At 43.4% G+C, this 21,288-nt stretch overlaps 1 protein-coding gene across 5 annotated transcripts in view; it reads right to left on the bottom strand.

Moving 5' to 3' along the window:
* Window positions 1-21,288, bottom strand: part of CENPK (centromere protein K) — a 173,983-nt gene that overhangs the window by 28,557 nt on the left and 124,138 nt on the right. For 4 of the 5 annotated variants that reach the window (XM_029576233.1, XM_029576271.1, XM_029576242.1 and 1 more), the window contains one exon: window positions 19,822-19,875. The exons of the other annotated variant lie outside the window; for it this stretch is intronic. In XM_029576233.1, the coding sequence (XP_029432093.1) occupies window positions 19,822-19,875 (54 nt within the window). The remainder of the gene's footprint in view (window positions 1-19,821; window positions 19,876-21,288) is intronic. 5 annotated transcript variants of the gene reach the window in all.

The raw sequence follows: 21,288 nt of genomic DNA, 5'->3' as shown, positions 1-21,288 counted from the left end.
TCAGCTTTCTGCCTAAAATCCTAAAATTTTGCTTCCAGAACCGCTCTCCCACATTTTCCTATGTCGTTGGTGCCCACATGTACCATGACATCCGGCTCTTCCCTAGCACTGTCTATAATCCTATCTAGGTGACGCATGAGGTCTGCCACCTTCGCATCAGGCAGGCAAGTTACCAGGCGGTCCTCATGTCCACCAGCCACCCTGCTATCTACATTTCTAATAACTATCTACATTTCTAATAAAAATTTCGTCTTCGTCTCCCGCTCTCATCAACCACCCTGCGAGCATCACTACCAGCAACCTTCCAGCTCTCATCCATACCTCGCTCCACGGTCCTGAACCTTCTTCCATATTTTTACAAAAAGACAACATGCTATAAACCTACCCCATCCCTATTATTCCACGCTCACCCTTCTTCAGAGCCATTCCGCCCATGCTCAACCCTCGCTCAAAGAGATCACTGATTCCAATAATGATCTCCCCGCTAACACAATTCCTAGGTCTGTCTTTAATCACCTTAACCCTTCTCAACGCGCAATCCCTCGCAAAAAAAATCTCACTTGCTCAACGACCACCTCCTAGACACCCAACCGGACATCTGTGCCATTACTGAAACATGGCTGAAAAACACGGATACCGCCCTAATTAATAAACTCCTAACACAATCATACGATTTCTTCTCTATCCCAAGACTTAAAAAAAGAGGGGGAGGAATAATGCTAGCAGCAAAAAAAGAACTGAGACTATCCCAACAAGCCTTCAAATCAACAACCAAACTGGAAATCGGTCTCTTCAAATCCACCCAGATTCAAATCTGCCTTATATACGCCCCCCCAGGGCTCCTAGAATCAGACCCATCTCCGCTCATCAAAATTATTGCTAAACACATCAACACGAACTCCCCAGCTATCATTCTAGGAGACTTCAACATCCATGTTGACTCCCCTTCTCCCTCATCCAATTGCGAAGCTCTTCTCTCCTCATTCCAGGCAATGGGTTTCAAACAAATCATAAACAATCCCATGCACAGGGCAGGCCATACGCTAGACCTTATATTCACGAACGAAACCATCTCACCCCTCTCCCCGCCTACTTGTACCCCCATCCCCTGGTCAGATCACGCTCTGATAGTTTCTGAACTATCAATAAAACAAAAACTGTCTCCGATCGCCACCAAATCCTCTATCCAATTCAGGAAACCTTGTTCCATGGAGACCCTCAGCAACAGCCTTACCAAGGACCTAACTAACCTGGACCTCTCCGATGCCGACTCCGCCATTAAATCTTGGCTAAATATCACGCAATCAATAGCAAACAATATCTGCCCCACGTCCTCCAAAGTCATCAATCCAGCCCGCTCTAACAAAAAACCCTGGTATTCAACAGAATTAAGAAAACTCAAACTAGACTTGCAACACAAAGAACAACGATGGTGGAAGGATTCCTCCCCCTCCTCACTTGCCTCCTACAAAACCTCTATGAACTATTACAGGACCACCATTCTTCGCACTAAATGGGACTTCTACGCACTAAATGGGACTTCTACGGCTTCCTTTACGACCCTAAAACTCTTTTCTCATTCGTTGCAGCTCTTACCACCCCTGTACCTCCCACCATCCCGGAAGAGGAAGCCCAAAACAAATCAACAGAGCTGGCAAACTTCTTCGATAACAAAATAAAAAATCTACTCGCTCCACTGGCAACACCCATCCCTTCATCAAATACCCTACCACCACCCAGCCTTAATCACTCCCCAACTATCCACACACAGAAACTAGAATCCTTCGAACCCACATCATCCTTGGAAATCGAATCGATAATCAAGAATATGAAGCCTTCATCACACCCATTGGACCAAATACCTACCAAACTCCTTCTCACCGTTCCCAATACAATTGCTAAACCCCTGGCAGACATCATTATTTGCTCCTTCATCCAAGGTTCGGTCCCCGACTCATTAAAAACTGCTTCCCTGAAGCCGCTATTGAAGAAACCCAACCTGGACCCAGCCATCCCCGGAAATTTCCGTCCCATTGCAAACCTACCTTTCATCGCCAAACTAATAAAAAAGCTAGTTAACATCAGACTCACAGACTTCCTTGACTCTCCCAATATTCTCCACCCTTCTCAGTTCGGATTCAGGAAACGCCTAAACACTGAATCTCTCCTTCTTTCATTAACTGACAACATCCTGATGGGCCTTGACAAAGGCCAATCTTACCTTCTAGCTCTCCTCGACATCTCAGCTGCATTTGACACTGTAAATCATTCAATTCTCATCAACCGTCTTATGGAAATAGGCGTTTCCGGCACTGCTCTTCTCTGGTTCAAATCCTCTCTTTTCAACAGGCACTACAAAGTTAAAATAAATGACAAAGAATCCCACCCAGTCCCTTCTAATCAAGGAGTACCACAAGGCTCATCACTCTCTCCTACCCTGTTCAATATTTATCTACTTCCTTTATGCCAATTACTCAATTCCCTCAACCTCACCCACTATATATATGCTGATGATGTGCAGATACTAATCCCAATCGCGGACCCCATCTCCACCACACTAAACTTTTGGAACAATTGTCTGCATTCCATCAACCTCCTCCTATCGAGTCTCAACCTGGTTCTCAATACCTCCAAAACGGAACTCCTCGTCATCTCTCCTAACGACAACAACCCCGTAGCCATCAACGCAACTATACCACTAGCCAGCCAGGTGAGAAACCTAGGGGCCACCTTAGACTCCAGATTGAACTTCAAAAAGTTCATCAATACCACAACTAAAGAATGTTTCTTTAAACTACAGGTCCTAAAACAACTAAGACCACTCCTACACTTCCAGGATTTCCGCTCAGTTCTTCAAGCCATACTGTTTTCAAAGACTGACTATTGCAATGCACTATTACTCGGTCTACCCGCCTCTTCCACTAAACCTCTTCAGATGCTGCAAAACGCAGCAGCCAGGATTCTTACTAACTCGCGTCGTAAAGACCACATCACTCCAATTCTAAAAATCCTACACTGGCTACCTATCCACTATAGAATACTTTTCAAGACTCTTACTATCATTCATAAATCTGTCTATCAACAATCCTCTATCCAACTCGCCATTCCCCTCGAACTTCATACCTCCACAAGGCCGATCAGATCTGCATACAATGGTTCTCTCCAGGCTCCCCCAAGCAAATTATTGGTCCACAACTCCATCCATAAACGAGCTCTTTCGACAGCGGGTCCACTCCATTGGAACTCTCTCCCCCCAGATATACGTCAGGAACAATGCCATCTATCGTTCAGAAAGAAACTGAAAACCTGGCTATTCGCCCAAGCTTATGGTTGATAGAGCCTCTATCAACCAATACTGTCTCTTTCTCCTTCCTACCCATTCCCTATTCTCCTCCCCCCCCCCCCCCGCCCTGTTGCCTGCCCTGCCACCCCCCCCCCACCCCCCGCTTACGTCCCCTGTTCCTCCCTCCACAAGAAATTTAATTCATAATAATTACGTATGATAAATTACCTGCCGAACTCACTGAATTGTGTTAACCTTGATCTGTCTCGCTACTTAATGGTCTTTGTTGATGACTATTTTCAGCACTCTCCAGTTATATTAGCTTGAAATCTGTCCTGTCTTCCTAAGCCCTTGTTTTTTGCTCCCTGTTTAATGTAACATTATCTTCTATACAGTTGTTAAATGGTTTCCCCTTGTTTCATTGTAAACCGGTACGATAAGACTTGGTGTTGAGCATCGGTATATTAAAAGAACTTAAATAAATAACTGAATCACCAACTATGATGGCCGGTCTAACTCTTCCCTTCCTGGCAGTAGCCCTGGGAGACTTGTCCTCAATGCGAAAGGATCACTTCCTGCTACACCAGAGTGATGCTCTCCAACTAGGAGACCTTTCTGATCCAAGGTAGCACTGGGGCTGCCAGACTGGATTTGGGACTTGACTACTATGTCCCTGTGTGGGAAATATGCGCTTGCCAGCAAGCCATTTCATCAGGGTTAAACACTAACTTCCCTTCTCCCTGACATTTGCCTGAATAAAAGCATCACTTGTGCTTAAGCCCCTCTGCCTAGGAGAGGATACCTGACTTCATGTATTTCTCTGGCCTATAATTAATCCTGTTAGCCTGAAAGAAGGGCTGGGTTTTCCCTAGTCAGAGGCAGGACAAAGTCAGGAGGTATAGATTTCAGCAGCCAATGATATGATCCGTGCACACCCCCTGAGCCAAAGCCAATGGTGTAATGACTCTTCTGTTGCTATGGGAAAGTAGCCAATCATGTAATGACACATCATCTGCCTTTGTATGAATGTACAATAAAAGGAAGAGGCTCGGGAGGTCAAACCCTCTTTGCCCTCTTTGCCTTCCCTCCTCCTGCCTGCCATGAATGCTGCTGTCTGATGCCTATTCATTACTCCAACATCTGGTGACCCGCGACAGTGATGATAAACTCCATGCTTATTTCGGCTGGTCATAGCCTAGATACGTATCGTTCAACAGATTTGCAATCGTAAGTATATTAAAGTACTTTTTAGTATATTTAAGTATTTCTCAGCAAGTTTGTTCCCCACACTCGTAAGAATGGGTAATGATTTGACTGTACAGCAGCGGCTACATGCCAGAAAGCTGCAGCAAATCATCAATAATCATTATTTCATCACCAGAAGAAAAATAGCGCAAGTCAGCCTGGGGGACTTAGAAAAATTAATAAGTGAAATAGCTTGCCGTTGCCCTTGGTATTCGATGGAGTCTGGAACTCTAAATACCCAGGAATGGATCTCAATCGGCAATTATCTTCATACGGCTCCCAGAGCTCCCATAAAACTAAGATTAATCTGGCAAAAATGTACAGAAGCCATTGAAAACCATGTGCTTTTAGAAGCAGGCAGACATACCCTTCCCCCATCTTCTCAATCTCCCTCAGAGACAGCAAATTCTTTGTATCAGCTCTCCAAGCCCATTCACACTTCTCCGCTTTCTTTAGAAAACCAGTCCTTGAGAACAATAGAGCCACCACCTGGCCTGGGTGGGGCGATTAGCATTGAATTTCAGCAGAAACTGCAGAAAGAAAACCTTACAGAAACAGAATTATTAGAAGGACTTCAAGCCTTCCCCATCTCAGAAAAGAACCATGAACAAAGGGGGACAGAAAATGAAATAGAACATCTGGGGACACACACTCACATGGCTCCTGTGGCTTCCTCTGCATCCACCTCAGAGAAAATGCCCCAGGAAATAGAAAACACTGAGGTCAGAAAAACTAGCCTTCCTCCATCTTGCCTGCAACCCCCTTCCCCCACCACAAGGGGGATTAAAGAGCTGGGTGTGGCAGCAAGTGCCATGTGCAGTGACTATGCCCACAGGTCTTCAAAGAAATCAGCGTGTAAGACCTTGGGCCAAGCAGCTACACTCCTGCGTTACAAGCAAAGAAAATATCAATATGAAAAAAAGGATTTAATTAGACTCCTGCGTTACAAGCAAAGAAAATATCACTATGAAAAAAAGGATTTAATTATACACTTCAATGACCTCTTGCAGACCAGATTAGGCAAAGTAACTGTGCAGACAGTACAAATTTGGAAAAAATGGTTTCTCCTGGTCTTCGATGTTCAGTTGCAGAGGGACTGCATGCTTAAGGAGTAGTTTCTATTTGAAATTCAGTTACAAAACATCTGCATACTTTGAGAGTATTTTCCCCCACAAAGTGTATGCAAAGCCTTATGTTAAAAACTGTACTGAGATTTGAACAATTACTGTATAAATTACATGTGAAAATTTCCCTTTTGCAAAGTTAATTTGGCTCACATTTAAAATGACTCCATTTCTCTGAGATTTAAGTTTATAGTTTGAATTGCTAGCGTACAGAACTTACTGTGATTCTCCCTAAAGTAAATTAAAAAATAGTATCTGTCTGCAAAGAATCAGCAAATCCTGGGCCAGCCATTGTCTGTGGTCAATTGTTAAACAATGCTATCTTTAAGTTTCTATTGACTGAAGGATTAACTCCTTGGGTGTAGTTCTTTTCTTTTGAGAAACACTGCTCCTCCCCCCCCTTTTCTGTCTTTGTTAACTCTTGCTAGCCACTCATGGGGGAGGGAGGGAGAACTTTTGAAAAGAAAAAAAACTGGACTTAGTACTGCAGTTTCTCTCTCTAGTTTATATATGTTATAACTCAGACAGATTAATAGTAGTTACAGTCACTTTAGCATGCAGCAGACAGAGCTGAGCAAACAGCGTGTTTAATTTCCTATTCTAATAATTATAAGAAGAAATTCTATTCTGATACTCCACATTGAATTTAAGCTCAGAGTATTATTGATTGCAACCTGGAACAATAGTTGCAATCTATAAAGTAATGATGGGGTCTCCACTAGGAGGCGCTATGTTATTCTACAAGTTATATTATATTATTGTTTTAATAATTCTGTTGTATAATAGTTTTTATTTTTCAGGCCTACAGACCTTCTGTATTAAGGACACTTCAGTTTTATTTTCTTTTTCACAAAATTTTTACAGAACTCTGAACCTTAAAATTTTTACTGACAGAGGTTGCTACATCTAAAGCAATCCCTCCCAAGCCTTTTCTTGCAAATCCAAATTGATTTTATTAAATTGATTGATAGAATTGATTTCTTCAAGGTTAAAAAAGTAAGAATTTCACTTTAATCCTTACCTTAGTAAATTTTTGCTGTATGCCAGTTTTTAATATTTTCCAGATTGACACTGCCATGAGGAGATGTGAAGTTGAACACTTTGCAGTTTATTTTAACATTTTTCTAACGCCTTTTGACTTGACTTTTGATCCTTGATCTAATTTTGTTTTTGATAACTTTTTGATAAGATTTTTAGCTCATTATGTGTTATCTGTTGTCTGTCTTGATGCCAAGAAGACTATGAATGAATATGAATATGTGTCAGTTTTGTGTAAATTAATATTTGCAAGATGAATGAATATATGTCAGTCTTGTATAACATATGTTTAATGTAATGTCTAATATACTTGTCATTTGATTCAGCTTACAGCAAATGACTTTTTCTTTAAACGATTAAATTACATTTATTGCTATTTTACTGAATGAAAATTGATCACTGCATAAAAACTTTCTTGATAATGGGGTTACGTTCTGAAAACTAAAAATGGCTCTATTTACTGCAGCCATTCCTTTACATGAATTTTGTCAATAATTGAACATTAAATATGTATTTGGCATCCCCTACAACACCACAGGGCAAGCCATTGTGGAGAGAGCCAACCATACGCTTAAGAGCTCTGGACCAAACAAAAAGAAAAAAGGGGGATTGCCCCTGGATTTTCCCCTAAACAGGATTGGCTGAACAAAGTATTGTTTTAAATCACTTAAAATAAATTTAAGACCACAGCCATGAGTAATCATTATGGGACTAGGGTTAGTCACCCACAGCCATCAGTTTTGTATAGAATATTTAATGTCTGGTACGATCCCGTTCCCTTAAGATGGGGAACGAGGATATGTTTCTCTGCTTGCTTCCACAGGTATCAAGCCGTGGAAAGATGGAAAGGTATCCAGGTCTACAGGACCCGATCCCCAACTTCTCCCTGAGCCTCCATAGCCCTCAGAAGGACAGAGACCGGACTCCTTGCAAAAAGCAGCACCACATGACCTGGGGACAGATCAAGGCCCTATCCAACCAATCTGCACAACTCTTAGAACAGCAAGGCCTTGAGAAAACTCCAGAGAACTTGTTAGCCGTCTTTTCTTGCCTGAATGCCAACTCATTAACAATTGTGTTCTGCATCCTCATCCTTTGCCTTATTTCTCCAGCTATGGCGATTTCAGAACAAGGACTCTGACAGAACACAGGTACATCCTCGATGCACAGAACATGCACAGAACTTTTCACACCTGTTGAATCGAACAGACTGTTGGATCTGCACACACATGCCAACCCAAGCCTGCGGAGAACTACTGATGCATGCTGTACCATTTAACCTTACAGTATGGACTAATTATCCTTTACAGAGAGGTTTTCATTAACTCTCCAGTTAATAATACCATACTACACATTGGTAGCTGTATTCAAGAGACTGCCGCTCTTTGTTGGGACTATGATACAGGGGATGGGAAAGGGATTCAGGTGGGAAATATCCATATTGTAACCGAACATTTGTATTAATCACTGAACACTTGCATAGTTATACATATATATGTATGCAATTGGCAGATTTCAGGATGTGCAGTGGGAGACCCAAGCAGGTACAGAAAGTATAGAGGGGATGAAGGATTTACCTTTTGTAGTTATATAGCCCAAATGATAACCAATGACATGTCCACTAATCTGTTAGGAAACATATGGATGTTATGTGGGCGTAGAGCATATATGTACATTTCCCCAAGATGGATAGACAGATGCACCTTAGGCTACATCCTCCCCTCATACTATGCAGTCAAAATTTTACCAAAAGCAAGGCTCCGTAACAAAAGGGAGGCGATAAATAATCCCATAGAAAAGTATACAGAAACTCAGATAGCTAGAAGCCTGTTTCCTCCAATGGGGACAGCTATAAATTACAGAGACTTACACATCCTAGCTAACTGGACGACTGCCATATTTAATCAGACAGTTCATGCATTAAAACTACTCACAACAGAAGTTTCTCAGATTAGAGAAGTAGCATTACAGAACAGCTATACCTTAGACACTATTTTGGCTTTAACCTTAGACAACATTTTAGCCTTAAAGGGTGGTGTTTGTGCATTAATTGGATCTCATTGCTGTGTGTACATATCAGACTATAAAGCAAACCTCACACATACCATAGAGCAGATAGAAACCATGGATGCTGATGCACCACTTTCAGGCAGAATACCTACTTCTCCATGGGACTGGCTATGGTCCTGACTCCCTGATATTTCTGGTCTCAAAAGGGGTGATTTCTATTATAATGACCATAATTGTCTTAATTATTTGCCTGTGATGCTGTATTCAGTGCATACCCAACCCTCATATCCATATTGAAACCTTGCTCTCAGCCCGGATATAAAGATGTCTTGTAAGATGCCTAATAGGGAATCACGAGCCCTGCAGAGTTGGCACACCACCTGCACCTGCTCTGGGTGATATGGAGATTCAGAAGCTCATCGGCAGCTGGCACACCACGCCGAATCAGCTTTCTTCTCTCCATAATCCCTCTTCCCCTATTTCCAGCCCATACCAAGACATAACAGATTTCAGTTAGGGTCTAAAGCTTTACTGTGCTGCCCTAAACAAAAACAAAAAGGGTGAGATGTGGGAAATATGCGCTTGCCAGCAAGCCATTTCATCAGGGTTAAACACTAACTTCCCTTCTCCCTGACATTTGCCTGAATAAAAGCATCACTTGTGCTTAAGCCCCTCTGCCTAGGAGAGGATACCTGACTTCATGTATTTCTCTGGCCTATAATTAATCCTGTTAGCCTGAAAGAAGGGCTGGGTTTTCCCTAGTCAGAGGCAGGACAAAGTCAGGAGGTATAGATTTCAGCAGCCAATGATATGATCCGTGCACACCCCCTGAGCCAAAGCCAATGGTGTAATGACTCTTCTGTTGCTATGGGAAAGTAGCCAATCATGTAATGACACATCATCTGCCTTTGTATGAATGTACAATAAAAGGAAGAGGCTCGGGAGGTCAAACCCTCTTTGCCCTCTTTGCCTTCCCTCCTCCTGCCTGCCATGAATGCTGCTGTCTGATGCCTATTCATTACTCCAACACCCTGAAGGTCTCATCAATGTACCTCTCTGTCTGCCTCAGCTCCTCCAAGTCTGCCACTCTAGTCCTCCAGAGATTGGACTCGTTCCCTGACAGCCAGGAGCTCTTTGCTCCGAGTGCACACATACATGCAAAACACTGCATACATGCATGCAAAAAACTGGAATGTCCCCCTCTTGCTGCTGGTCTCAGAAGGTTCTTGCAGCTATATATAGACTGAACTGCAATGCCCAGACCTGATGATGCTCTCCCAACACAACAAAGCAAAGATACAGGTAATGATCTCCCCTGATCGGGATATGTAGTTAGGCCTCCGTCACATCCAGGAGGTCAGAAACACCCTTTGTCTGACCGCTGCTATAACCAACCAGGGTCTCCATTCAATATGAGGAACTCTCAGTGTCTTTTTTAAATCCAAAATAGGATGAAAATTGCTTTTCTTCTTGGGGAACACAAAGTAAACGGAATACTTTCTTTGACCTTACTCCTGCACTGGAACAGGACTTATCATCCTTATCTGCTAGAGACTAGCAGGAGTCCAAACTACCATTTTTTATTATCTGGAACAAAAGGGGGACAGTATAAAAATGTCTGAAATCGAACGGTAAAACTGCAACGCAATTACATCTCTCACAATGTCCAGGACCCAATGATAGGATATAATCTGGATTCACCTTTGGTGAATCCAGATTATATCCTATCATTTCCCTAGCCTAAGATTGTAAACTTCCGCTTAACTAACATTCCTTCCAGCAACAGTAGTCACAAACCAAGTATTCACAACCCAACGGAGCACGCAGCTGTATTGCAACGCTCCGCCATCCAGGCCCATACGGATACTCTATCACACAACGTATAACCAACCTATTACTGAAGCAACCATCCTCCATCCCAGCAGTCAGCCAACAACAAACTATCTCCCCACCTTATTGCACCCAACCAGCACCAGACAACATCCTCCTGCCTTCAGCAGTCAACAACTCTTACTGTTACTGTCCTAACATGCACTCCCTAACCATCCCCATCATCCACAACCAAAGGTGGAGAGCACCCAAGCTCCCCACCACACCACTCCACCACAACCGCCAACAGAGACTCAGGCCCATCATGCTGACTCCTATCACACAATGCCTTGGCCTGGCTCTTTTCTCTATCACGCTGTTTAACGCACAATCCATATCCAAGAAAACACACATACTCAATGACTTCCTATCCGACTCTAAACCAGATATCTGTGCCATCACAGAAACCTGGTTAAAACCAACTGACACAACTCTAATCAACCAGCTTCCCACCCAGACCTATGACATACTGTCCATACCCAGACGCAAAAAAAGAGGAGGCGGCCTCCTCTTAGCAACAAAAAAATCACTAGGTCTGACATTGCAGACATCCAATACCATAGCCAATATGGAATTCGCTTTATTCAACTCTAAACATCTGACCATCGCCCTAATCTATGCTCCTCCTGGTCTTTTGGAATCAGACCCTTCCCCAATCATAGAACTTACAGCAAAACACTTAAACTCAGGAAAACCGGCCATCTTGATGGGAGACTTCAACCTCCACGTGGATGTCCAACCTCATTCCTCCAACTGCAAAACCCTTCTCTCCTCCCTCAACCATATGGGTTTCAGACAAATTGTGACAGAACCTACCCACAAAGCTGGTCACACCTTAGACCTGATCTTTATAAACGAAGGTCTTTCATCCCACTCCACCCCAACCAGCCTTGCGGTACCTTGGACCGACCACCGAGTCATATCATCAATGTTAGAGATCAAGAAGCCTCTTCCCCTAATAACTCAAACAATCAACATATCAGTCAGGAAACAATGCTCAGGAGATCAACTAAGTAAACACCTAGCAAAAGAACTAATAAATCTGGACCTCACTGACGCTAACTCAGCAACCTCATCTTGGCTCAACATCACCTACAAGGTGGCAGATCAAGTGTGTCCCTTGACAACAAAGTCCATCAACCCGGATAAAGACAACAGGAAACCTTGGTTTACCACAGAGTTGAAGTCCCGTAAACACGAGCTTAGAAACAAAGAAAGCCAATGGCGTCAAAGCCCATCTACGACAACCCTCCTCAACTACAAGTCATGCCTCAATACCTACAGAAACGAAATCAACAAAACAAAAAGAGAATTTTTCTCCAAAAAGATACACCATTTCTCATTTGATTCAAGAGCCCTCTTCTCTTATGTTTCAGCCCTCACTAAACCCCCCGGGACCAAACATCCTAGACGACCAAGCTCAAAAAAAAGCCAGTGAACTTGCCGACTTTTTCGACAACAAAATCACAGCACTCGTAGCCCCCCTCAAAGGACTAACGCCATTCACAAGCCTCGCAAACAACCACAACCAGCAATCAACTACATCAACCGCTTTTCAACCCATCACACACACAGCTGTCCTTGAATCTCTTGAACCCACGTCCACCTTAGAAATAGCGAATATCCTAAAGAAGATAAAACCGTCCTCTCACCCCTTAGACCATATACCATCAAACCTGCTGAGTTCAATCCATGACATCATTGCCAAGCCAGTTGCCAATATCATTAACTGCTCCCTCGCCCAAGGCCAAGTTCCGGACCAACTCAAGTCAGCACTGCTCAAACCTCTCCTCAAAAAACCCAACCTTCCCACCACAGATCCGGCCAACTACAGACCTATAGCTAACCTCCCCATGCTAGCTAAAATTATGGAGAAAGTTGTCAACAGACAACTTGCTGAATTCCTTGAAGAGAACAATATCCTCACCAATAATCAATATGGATTCCGAAAGAAAAAAAGCACCGAATCCTTATTAGCCACACTAGCGGACACCATCATCTTCAATCTCGAAAAAGGCCAACCTTGTCTCCTCGCGCTCCTGGATCTTTCCTCAGCTTTCGACACCGTGAACCACCCTAACCTACTACAACAACTGACAAATATCGGCATCACTGGAGCAGCTTTTAACTGGTTTAAATCCTTCTTAGAGAACAGATCATACAAAGTTAAGATAAACAATAAGGAATCTCACCCCATCCAAGCCAAGATGGGGGTACCACAAGGATCATCACTCTCCCCCACCCTCTTCAACATCTACCTTCTCCCACTCTGTCATCTGCTTACTAACCTCAAACTCACCCATTTCCTATACGCAGATGACATACAAATTCTCATACCTATCACAGAGACCATACACAAAACCATGGATCATTGGAAAAAATGCCTCTCATCCATCAACGATCTTCTAACCAGCCTCAACCTCGTTCTAAACACCAAAAAAAACGGAAATCCTCATAATAGCACCAGATAAATCTGCCCCGCCAACATCCAGCAACCCTCCAGACGCCTCAGGATACTCCACAGCACCTCAAGTCAGAGATCTGGGAGTACTACTAGACAACAGACTCAGCCTCAACAAATTCATAAATAACACCACAAAAGAATGCTTCTTTAAATTACAAGTGCTGAAGAAACTAAAGCCCCTTCTACTCTATAGGGACTTCCGCACAGTACTCCAGGCCATCGTTCTCACTAAATTAGATTACTGTAATTCACTCCTGCAAGGCCTTCCAGCATACACTACCAAACCACTCCAGATGGTACTGAATGCCACTGCAAGAATACTTACCAATGCCAAAAAAAGGGACCATATCACCCCGATCCTCCAGCATCTCCACTGGCTTCCCATCAAATATAGGATTCAGTTCAAGACCTGCATGATGATTCACAAGGCCCTTCACAACATCTCCCCACTCAACCTAACTTTCCAGCTTCAACTACACTCTTCTAACAAACCAACCAGAACGGCATACCAGAATAGAATGATCACACAACCTGCAAAATCTACCCTGAGAAAACGTGCTCTATCCACAGCGGGCCCGTCTCTCTGGAACTCACTACCACCAGACCTCCGTCTTGAACCATGCCACATTACTTTCAAGGCGAAACTCAAAACTTGGCTATTCCATCAAGCTTTCCCAGAGAGCTAATAGCAATAAGAACAAACATCCAGCCTTGCAGCAATGTAATGTTCATCTTGCTTCAGTTACATGTACCAAGTTATTTCCTAAGTTTATTTCAGTTGTTTTAAATTAGATTGTACTTTATTATAGTTTATTCGATATGTTCCATGTATGTTCCATGTAAACCGCCTTCCCGGCGATAGTTTTCTCTGTTAATTGTGAACCGGAGTGATATGTATTGTATACAGGAACTTCCGGTATATAAAAACCTAAAAATAAATAAATAAATAAATAAAAAAAAAATGTAGGCAACCACCAATCAAACTCAGTAGCTCCACTTGCATCCTGTCTCAACCACCTCTTCTGCCTCTTCAAAAGGACTATGACCTCTGAAATCGTCTGCTTTGATGAGATGACACAGTTTTCCTCATATGGTAGCATTTACTATCATGAAAATGTCTAAGTGACATAGCATGGGACAAGCTCCTCGGCCTATCCTCCAGTAACCTGGGTACTTTGGGCTCTGCCTTGACCTGTTTATCCAGGTCCTCACTAAAGAGGAGTTTCTTTGTAAATGGAAGCTTAGCCAGTTGGGCTTTGGACATCAGGTCAACTGCCCAGTTCTTCAACCAGAGCAACTGACAAGTATCCACTAAGAGACTACACTCCATGCCAAAGTCTGAATCAGAACAATAGAGGTGTCTGCCAAAAAGAGTGTACCCACTTCCAGATCTATCCCTGAGATTCCAAGGAGCCCATCCTGAACTTACTGCAGCTACGCTCCAACCACATACCCACTGCAAGCCACTGTAGGCAGGGCTAATCCAGATACCTCAAAGGATTACTTAATCAAGGATTCGGTTTTTTGATCCTGAGTGTCCTTAAGCACTGGGCTTTCTCCACTGGAATTGTGGTCTTCCTCATGATTGCAGTCACCAGCACATTCACTTGGAACATGTTCAGCTTCTCCTCCTCTTTTGCCTGAAATGGATATTTCCCCATCGATTTTTCAACCTTGAAGTGAATGTGAGGACTTCTGTTCTCACTGCATCAACCAATCAAAGAATTGGAAAAGGCAGAATGCTCTTGCAGGCTCTCTCAAAACCACCATGACTGGATCCCCAGCGGATTTAGTTATACTCCCTTCCCCTCGATTCTCTGGAAATGTCCAAGGCCCCGAAAGCCTTAACTATCAGAGAGGAGGGTTCTTCTTTCTGAAAAAGGTGGATCACCGAAGACTCTTCTTTTTCCTTGGAAGAAACCTTGCCAATCATCTGAATTCTCCCTGCTGTTCTTTAAAGAACTTCAAGGAGATGCCCAAACAGCAAGATCTATCCTCTTTCAGATCCCACATCTCCTGCCACCTGAAATGTTTTTGAAGGTCTCCCCACATCCTTCTCCCATGGCATGAGAAAGAAGATATCAAACCGCCTCGCCCACCAATTCCTTGCTCATTAAGAAAGCCTTGTGCATCTCAAAAATAAAAAGAGAAAAGTGAGAGCCAAAAAAGGAAGGAAAGGATGGGAGAATAGGCTGGGACTCCCCTGTTGCACCAACAGATGCAGGAACTCTCATAGAATTCTCACATCCTTGGATAACACTGAAGGCCCCATTTTGGACCCCACCAGAGAAGGCCGCAGTTCCAAAATAGTGACTGTTCCCACTGCAACACTAAGCCAGCAGGAGGATTTTACAATCTGCAACCACACTCTCTGACATGATACAAGCTTGTGGCCCAGATCCTCCCCCTGAGTAAATATGGCAACTATCGCTGCCTCCCAACACTGCATGAAACAGCATATGCTGCTGAAAGTGCAGCATTTGGCATTTTCTCTGGATCTCAACATGGGCCTCTCCCTGGATCAGATTCCCTCCCTGATGAGTACTCAGTGTCTAAGATCCCATATTAACTTCCAGGACCAGGTACAAAAACAGAGAGCAAGGAGAGGACACAGATACTAAACTGTAGGTGCAGAATTTATTTAATAAGGGATAGTATTAGACTCTGCCAGGCTGCACAGCGACTAAGGCCCGCCATGTGGTTGACAGACAGTGGAAAGAAGAGGAAAAAAGCAAAAGAAAAGAAAACTACGTAAGGTAAAGGAAAGAAAAACAGCTGCAGCTCGAGACAAAATCAATTACAAAAACTGTGAGGAGAGAGCATAGCTGAATTTTATTTATTTATTTATTCATTCAAGTGCTTATAGTCTGCTCCCTCCAGTCAACACACTGTTCAGTGCAGATTACATCAATTAACATCAAAACACATTTTAATTTGTATTTACACACATCATACATTAAAAGCTTCCCTGAACAATCCTGCTTTTAACTGCTTTCTGAACTCCTTTACGTCAGTCTGAGATCTAAGCTGATCAAAGAAAGAATTCCACATTACCGCTGTGACAAGTGAAAAGGCTCTATTTCCTAGTTCTCTGTAACTGATACCTTCCACTAGCTGGCACACTTGGCTTTATTATTGGATCGCAAATTGCGACCAGGTTTATACCACTCTAACTTCTTCCGTAACACGCACTTCTCAATACCTAACAGCTTTTGGGCCATACTAAGGAGCTTAAATTTTGATCTCAAGCCCACCGGTAAACAGTGTAATTCCCTTACCACTGGTTGAATGTGATCACTCCGATGCAATCCAAATAATGTGCGTGCAAGTTATAAAATTGGGTGTACATGTGCTGAGTAGCACACACACATATACGCCCGCGCGCAACCTTTTAAAATCTACCCCAATAAGTTCAGAATCTAGTAGAAACCCCCAAGTTCCTCACCTCATTTGCTAAGGGCAACACAATGTTCTCAACTGTTATGGGAGCCACAGACAAAAGTAAAGTGAGAGAACCCACCCATTACAATTGTGTTTTCATGATGTTTAAAACTAATCCATTAACTTTTCCCATACACTCCTGAAAGAAGACCAAAGGGAACCCTCCATCAACACTACAAGGGATGAAAAATTGCAAATCATCTGCATAAATAAAATATTGCAACCCAAGCCTCAATAACAGTTTACCCAATGGGGCGAGGTAAAGATTAAAAAGTGTCAAAGACAAAGCAGATCCCTGTGGTACCCCCATACCAATCTCATGCCACTTTGAGGAGGAGTCCCCAATATGAATTTGCTGTTTCCTTCCATGCAAAAATGATTCAAACCACTGTAAACCTTTTCCTGAAATCCCATAGGTTTCAAGCCTGGACAACATGACAGAGTGATTGACTGTGTCAAAAGCGCTTGACACATCAAACGGGATCAAGATACCTGCCCATCCCTGGTCCAGACATCACAAAGCGTCCATCAAAGATAACAGCAGTAATTCCATATTATGCCCTCTGCGAAATCCAAATTGGTTTTCATCGAGTAGTTCATGTTCCTCAATAAAATCATCCAAATGTATCAATACTGCCTTCTCAATAATCTTAGCCAAAGAGGGCAAATTGGAAACTAAGCGATATTTCGCAAGATCACAGATATCCTTGCCAGTCTCCTTTTGGATAGGCCTAACTGTTGCCTCTTTCAATACTGCTGGCATACACCCATCTAACAATGACTGATTCACAATTGATCTAATGCTCTCATATGAACTATCCTTCAAACACTTAACAATAATAAATGGACACGGATCTAACCTAGAGGTGGTAGATTTCAAATTTAAAACAATCCCATCAACTTCCTTCAGGGAAACTGGCCTAAATTCACTCCATGTCTCTATCTGAGCAACTGTCAACCTACAATCCTCCACTAACACCAATCCATTCACTTGATTCTGAACATTCTGTACCTTGCTTTCAAAGTAATCTACCAGAACATCACAGTCAGGTATACTTGAATTCCAAGAAGCATGTACTGTCAAATTCCTAATTATGGAGAACAATTCTGTTGCGCGACCTGACCACCCGGCCACCCGGGCACGCAACTAGCCCCACTTACCGGTGTGTCCGGTTCCACCACAGCGATTCCTCAGCATGGCGCCTGGGGCATCTTCCCTGCTCGGGCCTCCGAAGAGGGACGCAGGCACGGACGAGCCCTCCAGGCGCTCGCCCCACCTCTTAAAGGGGCCTGGGACCAGGAAGTGTCCCAGTCCTAGGAAATGACGTCAGTTCCAGCCTCCTTATAATCCCTGGGCTCTGGCAGTCTGCTTTGCCTTGCAACAGGTCTTCCTTGTGCTTCCTCTATTCCTGTAGTGTCTCCGACCTTGGATTGCTTCTGGACCTTGTTTGCCTGCCGCCTGTCTTACACCTTGGATTGCTTCTGGACCTTGTTTGCCTGCCGCCTGTCTCACACCTTGGATTGCTTCTGGACCTTGTTTGCCTGCCGCTTGTCTCCGACCTTGGATAGTACCTGGACTCCATTCGATCAGGTGAGGGTCTTTCCGCTTCCTGCACCTTTGATTCCGCCTGCCGACAGCGAGGACCTGTGGGTCATCTTTGCAGGTAGTGCTAACCTTGCCTCAGCCTTGGGTCAACACTCCAACTGGCAACAGTCAACAAATTCCATTGGGCGATTCAACGTCCTCATGACCGAATTGGAATAAAAACTTCACTTGGCAGTCTGACACACTTTACGATATTGCCTAAGCAGCCTGCTATATTCCTGTCTAGTCAACTCATCCTTGCTTCTCCTCCAGTGTTTTTCAACCTTACACAGGTCCCTTCTTAGCTCAACCAAGTCACTAGTAATCCACGGTGCATTTTCCCTTCTCCTTTATTACTTTCACACTTGCTGGAGCTACACTATTATAAACTTGTCTTAAGCTCTCATTCTATAACCACACTGATTCCTCAACAGAAGTTGCATCCCAATCAAAATCCTGAGTCTTCGTACTCCATCTCTCCATGAAATGAGGGACATGAACCGATGGACGTACTAGTTTGTTTGTAATAAAACGCTTTTTAGATTTCAAAACATATTTTAGCTTAAAAGTGATCAGACCACAATTGTTCACTTACATTCATCCCAATAATAGCCTGACAATGACTCTGTGGGCACATCACTAAATCAAGCATATGACCCACTATGTAAGTTGAGGTGGAAATCAACTGGACATAATCTATGGCCATTAACATATCTTTAATCCATCTAAACCGGCCATTAGCCGATCTGGCAGCAAGTTCATTAAAATCACCTATAAAGATACAATCATCATAACTCAGTGACAGGGATGTTAAAATCTCAAGAACTTTGTGAAAGTCCTGCATATATAGGTCAGGAGCACAATATATATTACTGAAATATTGATTTCCCACCCTAACTAATAGGGCTTCCACACAGGAGGTGAAAATAAATTCCACATACTATATCTCTAACGATAATCTATAAATAAGAACAACACCTCCCCCTCTCTTATGCCCCCGTGCTTGATGAAAATAGGCATAACCATCTGGGCATAAAGCCTTTAAAATAACTTCATGGATGTAATGCCATGATTCGGATATAAAAAACAAATCATAGTCATTCTGCAATATTTACACACACAGCTCCTGCGACCACACGGCTCCATGGAAAAAAAAAGAGACGGATGGACTTTGCCTAGGGGGCAGGGTGATAACTACAGCTGCATATGCTCAGTAGGGCATGTTTGAAAGTTCTAGAATCTTTGAGATCAAAGTTCCAAATTGAGCTCCATCCGATGATGTCACCCATGTGTGAGGACTACCATCCTGCTTGTCCTCAGAGAAATCTGGATAACTTAGAAGGGATATTCAGCAGCATGGCTATGCTGCTGAATATAACTAGATAAGCTCTAGTTATCCAGATAAGTTATGTCTGGATAACTTTAGACCTGCTATTGAGCAGGTCTAACTTATTTGGTTAATTTAACTGGATAAGGCTGAATATAGGCAGTTATCCGGTCAAGATAACTGAATAAGTAGTGCAGTCCCAATCTGGATAACTGACTAATCCTGCTAAATGGCACCCACTAAACACGGCCAGATATTCAGGGGCTGTCAATTAGCTGGATAAATCCAACTTATCTGGCTAATTAGCGTTTCAATATTGGACTCAATATGCTCAAGCATTTCCTTGTTTAAAATCCTTTTCTTGCAATTATCTAATTTTCACAAATATACTTTATGTACTGATAAAAACTCAAGAGAGTAAAATTATAGATTTACCTCCAGAATTTCATGCAATGTTATCAGTTGTGTTGGTGGATCTGTAGGCAGACCCTAACATGGGAAAAACAAATGGAAAACATAGTAAGCAGAGGTTCTTACCTGTAACAGGTGATCTCCGAAGACAGCAGGATGTTAGTCCTCACACATAGGTGACATCATCAGATGGAGCCTCAATGCAGAAAACTTATGTCAAAGTTTCTAGAACTTTGACTAGGCACAGAGAACATGCTCAGCATGCCCTATACCACGAGTCCACACGAGGTCCCTCTTCAGTCTTGTAACATAGAATTACGATTAAAAATAAAAAGAAGAGAAACCCAACTCTGCGGGGTGGCGGGCAGGTTTTGTGAGGACCACCCTGCTGTCCTCGGAGAACACCTGTTCCAGGTAAGCAATTCTGTTTTCTCAGAGGACAAGCAGGATGTTAATCCTTACACATAGGTGAATACATAGTTACAAGCTACTCCCCAACACAAAATAGGACCAACAGACACCTAACCAGGTGCCAATGGGCACAACACCACCAGTGCTGTTGGGAACAGAGGGGGAGAAAGCCTGAACCCAAACAACGGGTGCTAGATTGGGAGAGTTGGGTTCTATATATCAAACAGGTTCTGAAGGACAGACTGGCTGAACTTACTTTCACGATGGCCATTCCTATCCAGACAGTAATGTGATATGAATGTGTGGAGAAAATGCCACATCGCAGCCTTGGGAACTGCTTGCAAGTGGGACACTGACATTGCCATGGCTCTGACAGAATGAGCCCTGACATGACCCCCAAGATGCAGTCCCCGCCTGGGCACAACAGAAGGAGATGCAATCTGCTAGCCAACCGGATATTGTCTATTTGGCAATGGCAATGCACAACGTATTCTTATCAAAAGAAACAAGGTTGGGTAGACTGTCTATGGGCTTCTGTCCAATCCAGACAGAAGTCTAAGGCTCGCTTGCAGTCCTAACTGTGCAGTGCTCGTTAGCCTTGGTGAAAACGGCACCTGGAAAAGAATATTGGTAGGACAATTGACTGGTTAAGATGGAAATTAGTCATCACCTTAGGCAGGAACTTAGTTGTGATAAAATTTAGTATAAGATGGATAAGTCACTAAGGCCTGGATTCTCTAAGGTCTGCGACCTTGGAGAATCCGGCGGTAACGGGGGGCGATCCTGCGAAAGCCAGCAGCGATCGCACCTCCGCGGTGCGATCGCTGCCGGCTTTCGCGCCGAATAACTACACCATAAAAGGTGTAGTTATTTGGCGTGAATCTGGCGGTGATAAGGAATCTTACCTTTCGCTGCCAGCGATGTGTCCACAGTGTCGGCCCCGGTGCCGCCCCGACTCCTCCTCTTCCGGGGCAGACTCCACCCCGAGCTAGCTATCACACGGAAAAAGTCCCTTTTCGCTGCGATAGTGTTAGAGAATGACCCCCTAAGGCCAGGAGCTTGCTGACCCTGCATGCTGAA

Source organism: Rhinatrema bivittatum, chromosome 1 (assembly GCF_901001135.1).
Source record: "Rhinatrema bivittatum chromosome 1, aRhiBiv1.1, whole genome shotgun sequence".
NCBI lineage: Eukaryota > Metazoa > Chordata > Amphibia > Gymnophiona > Rhinatrematidae > Rhinatrema > Rhinatrema bivittatum.
This window is presented reverse-complemented; position numbering and strand designations above follow the sequence as displayed.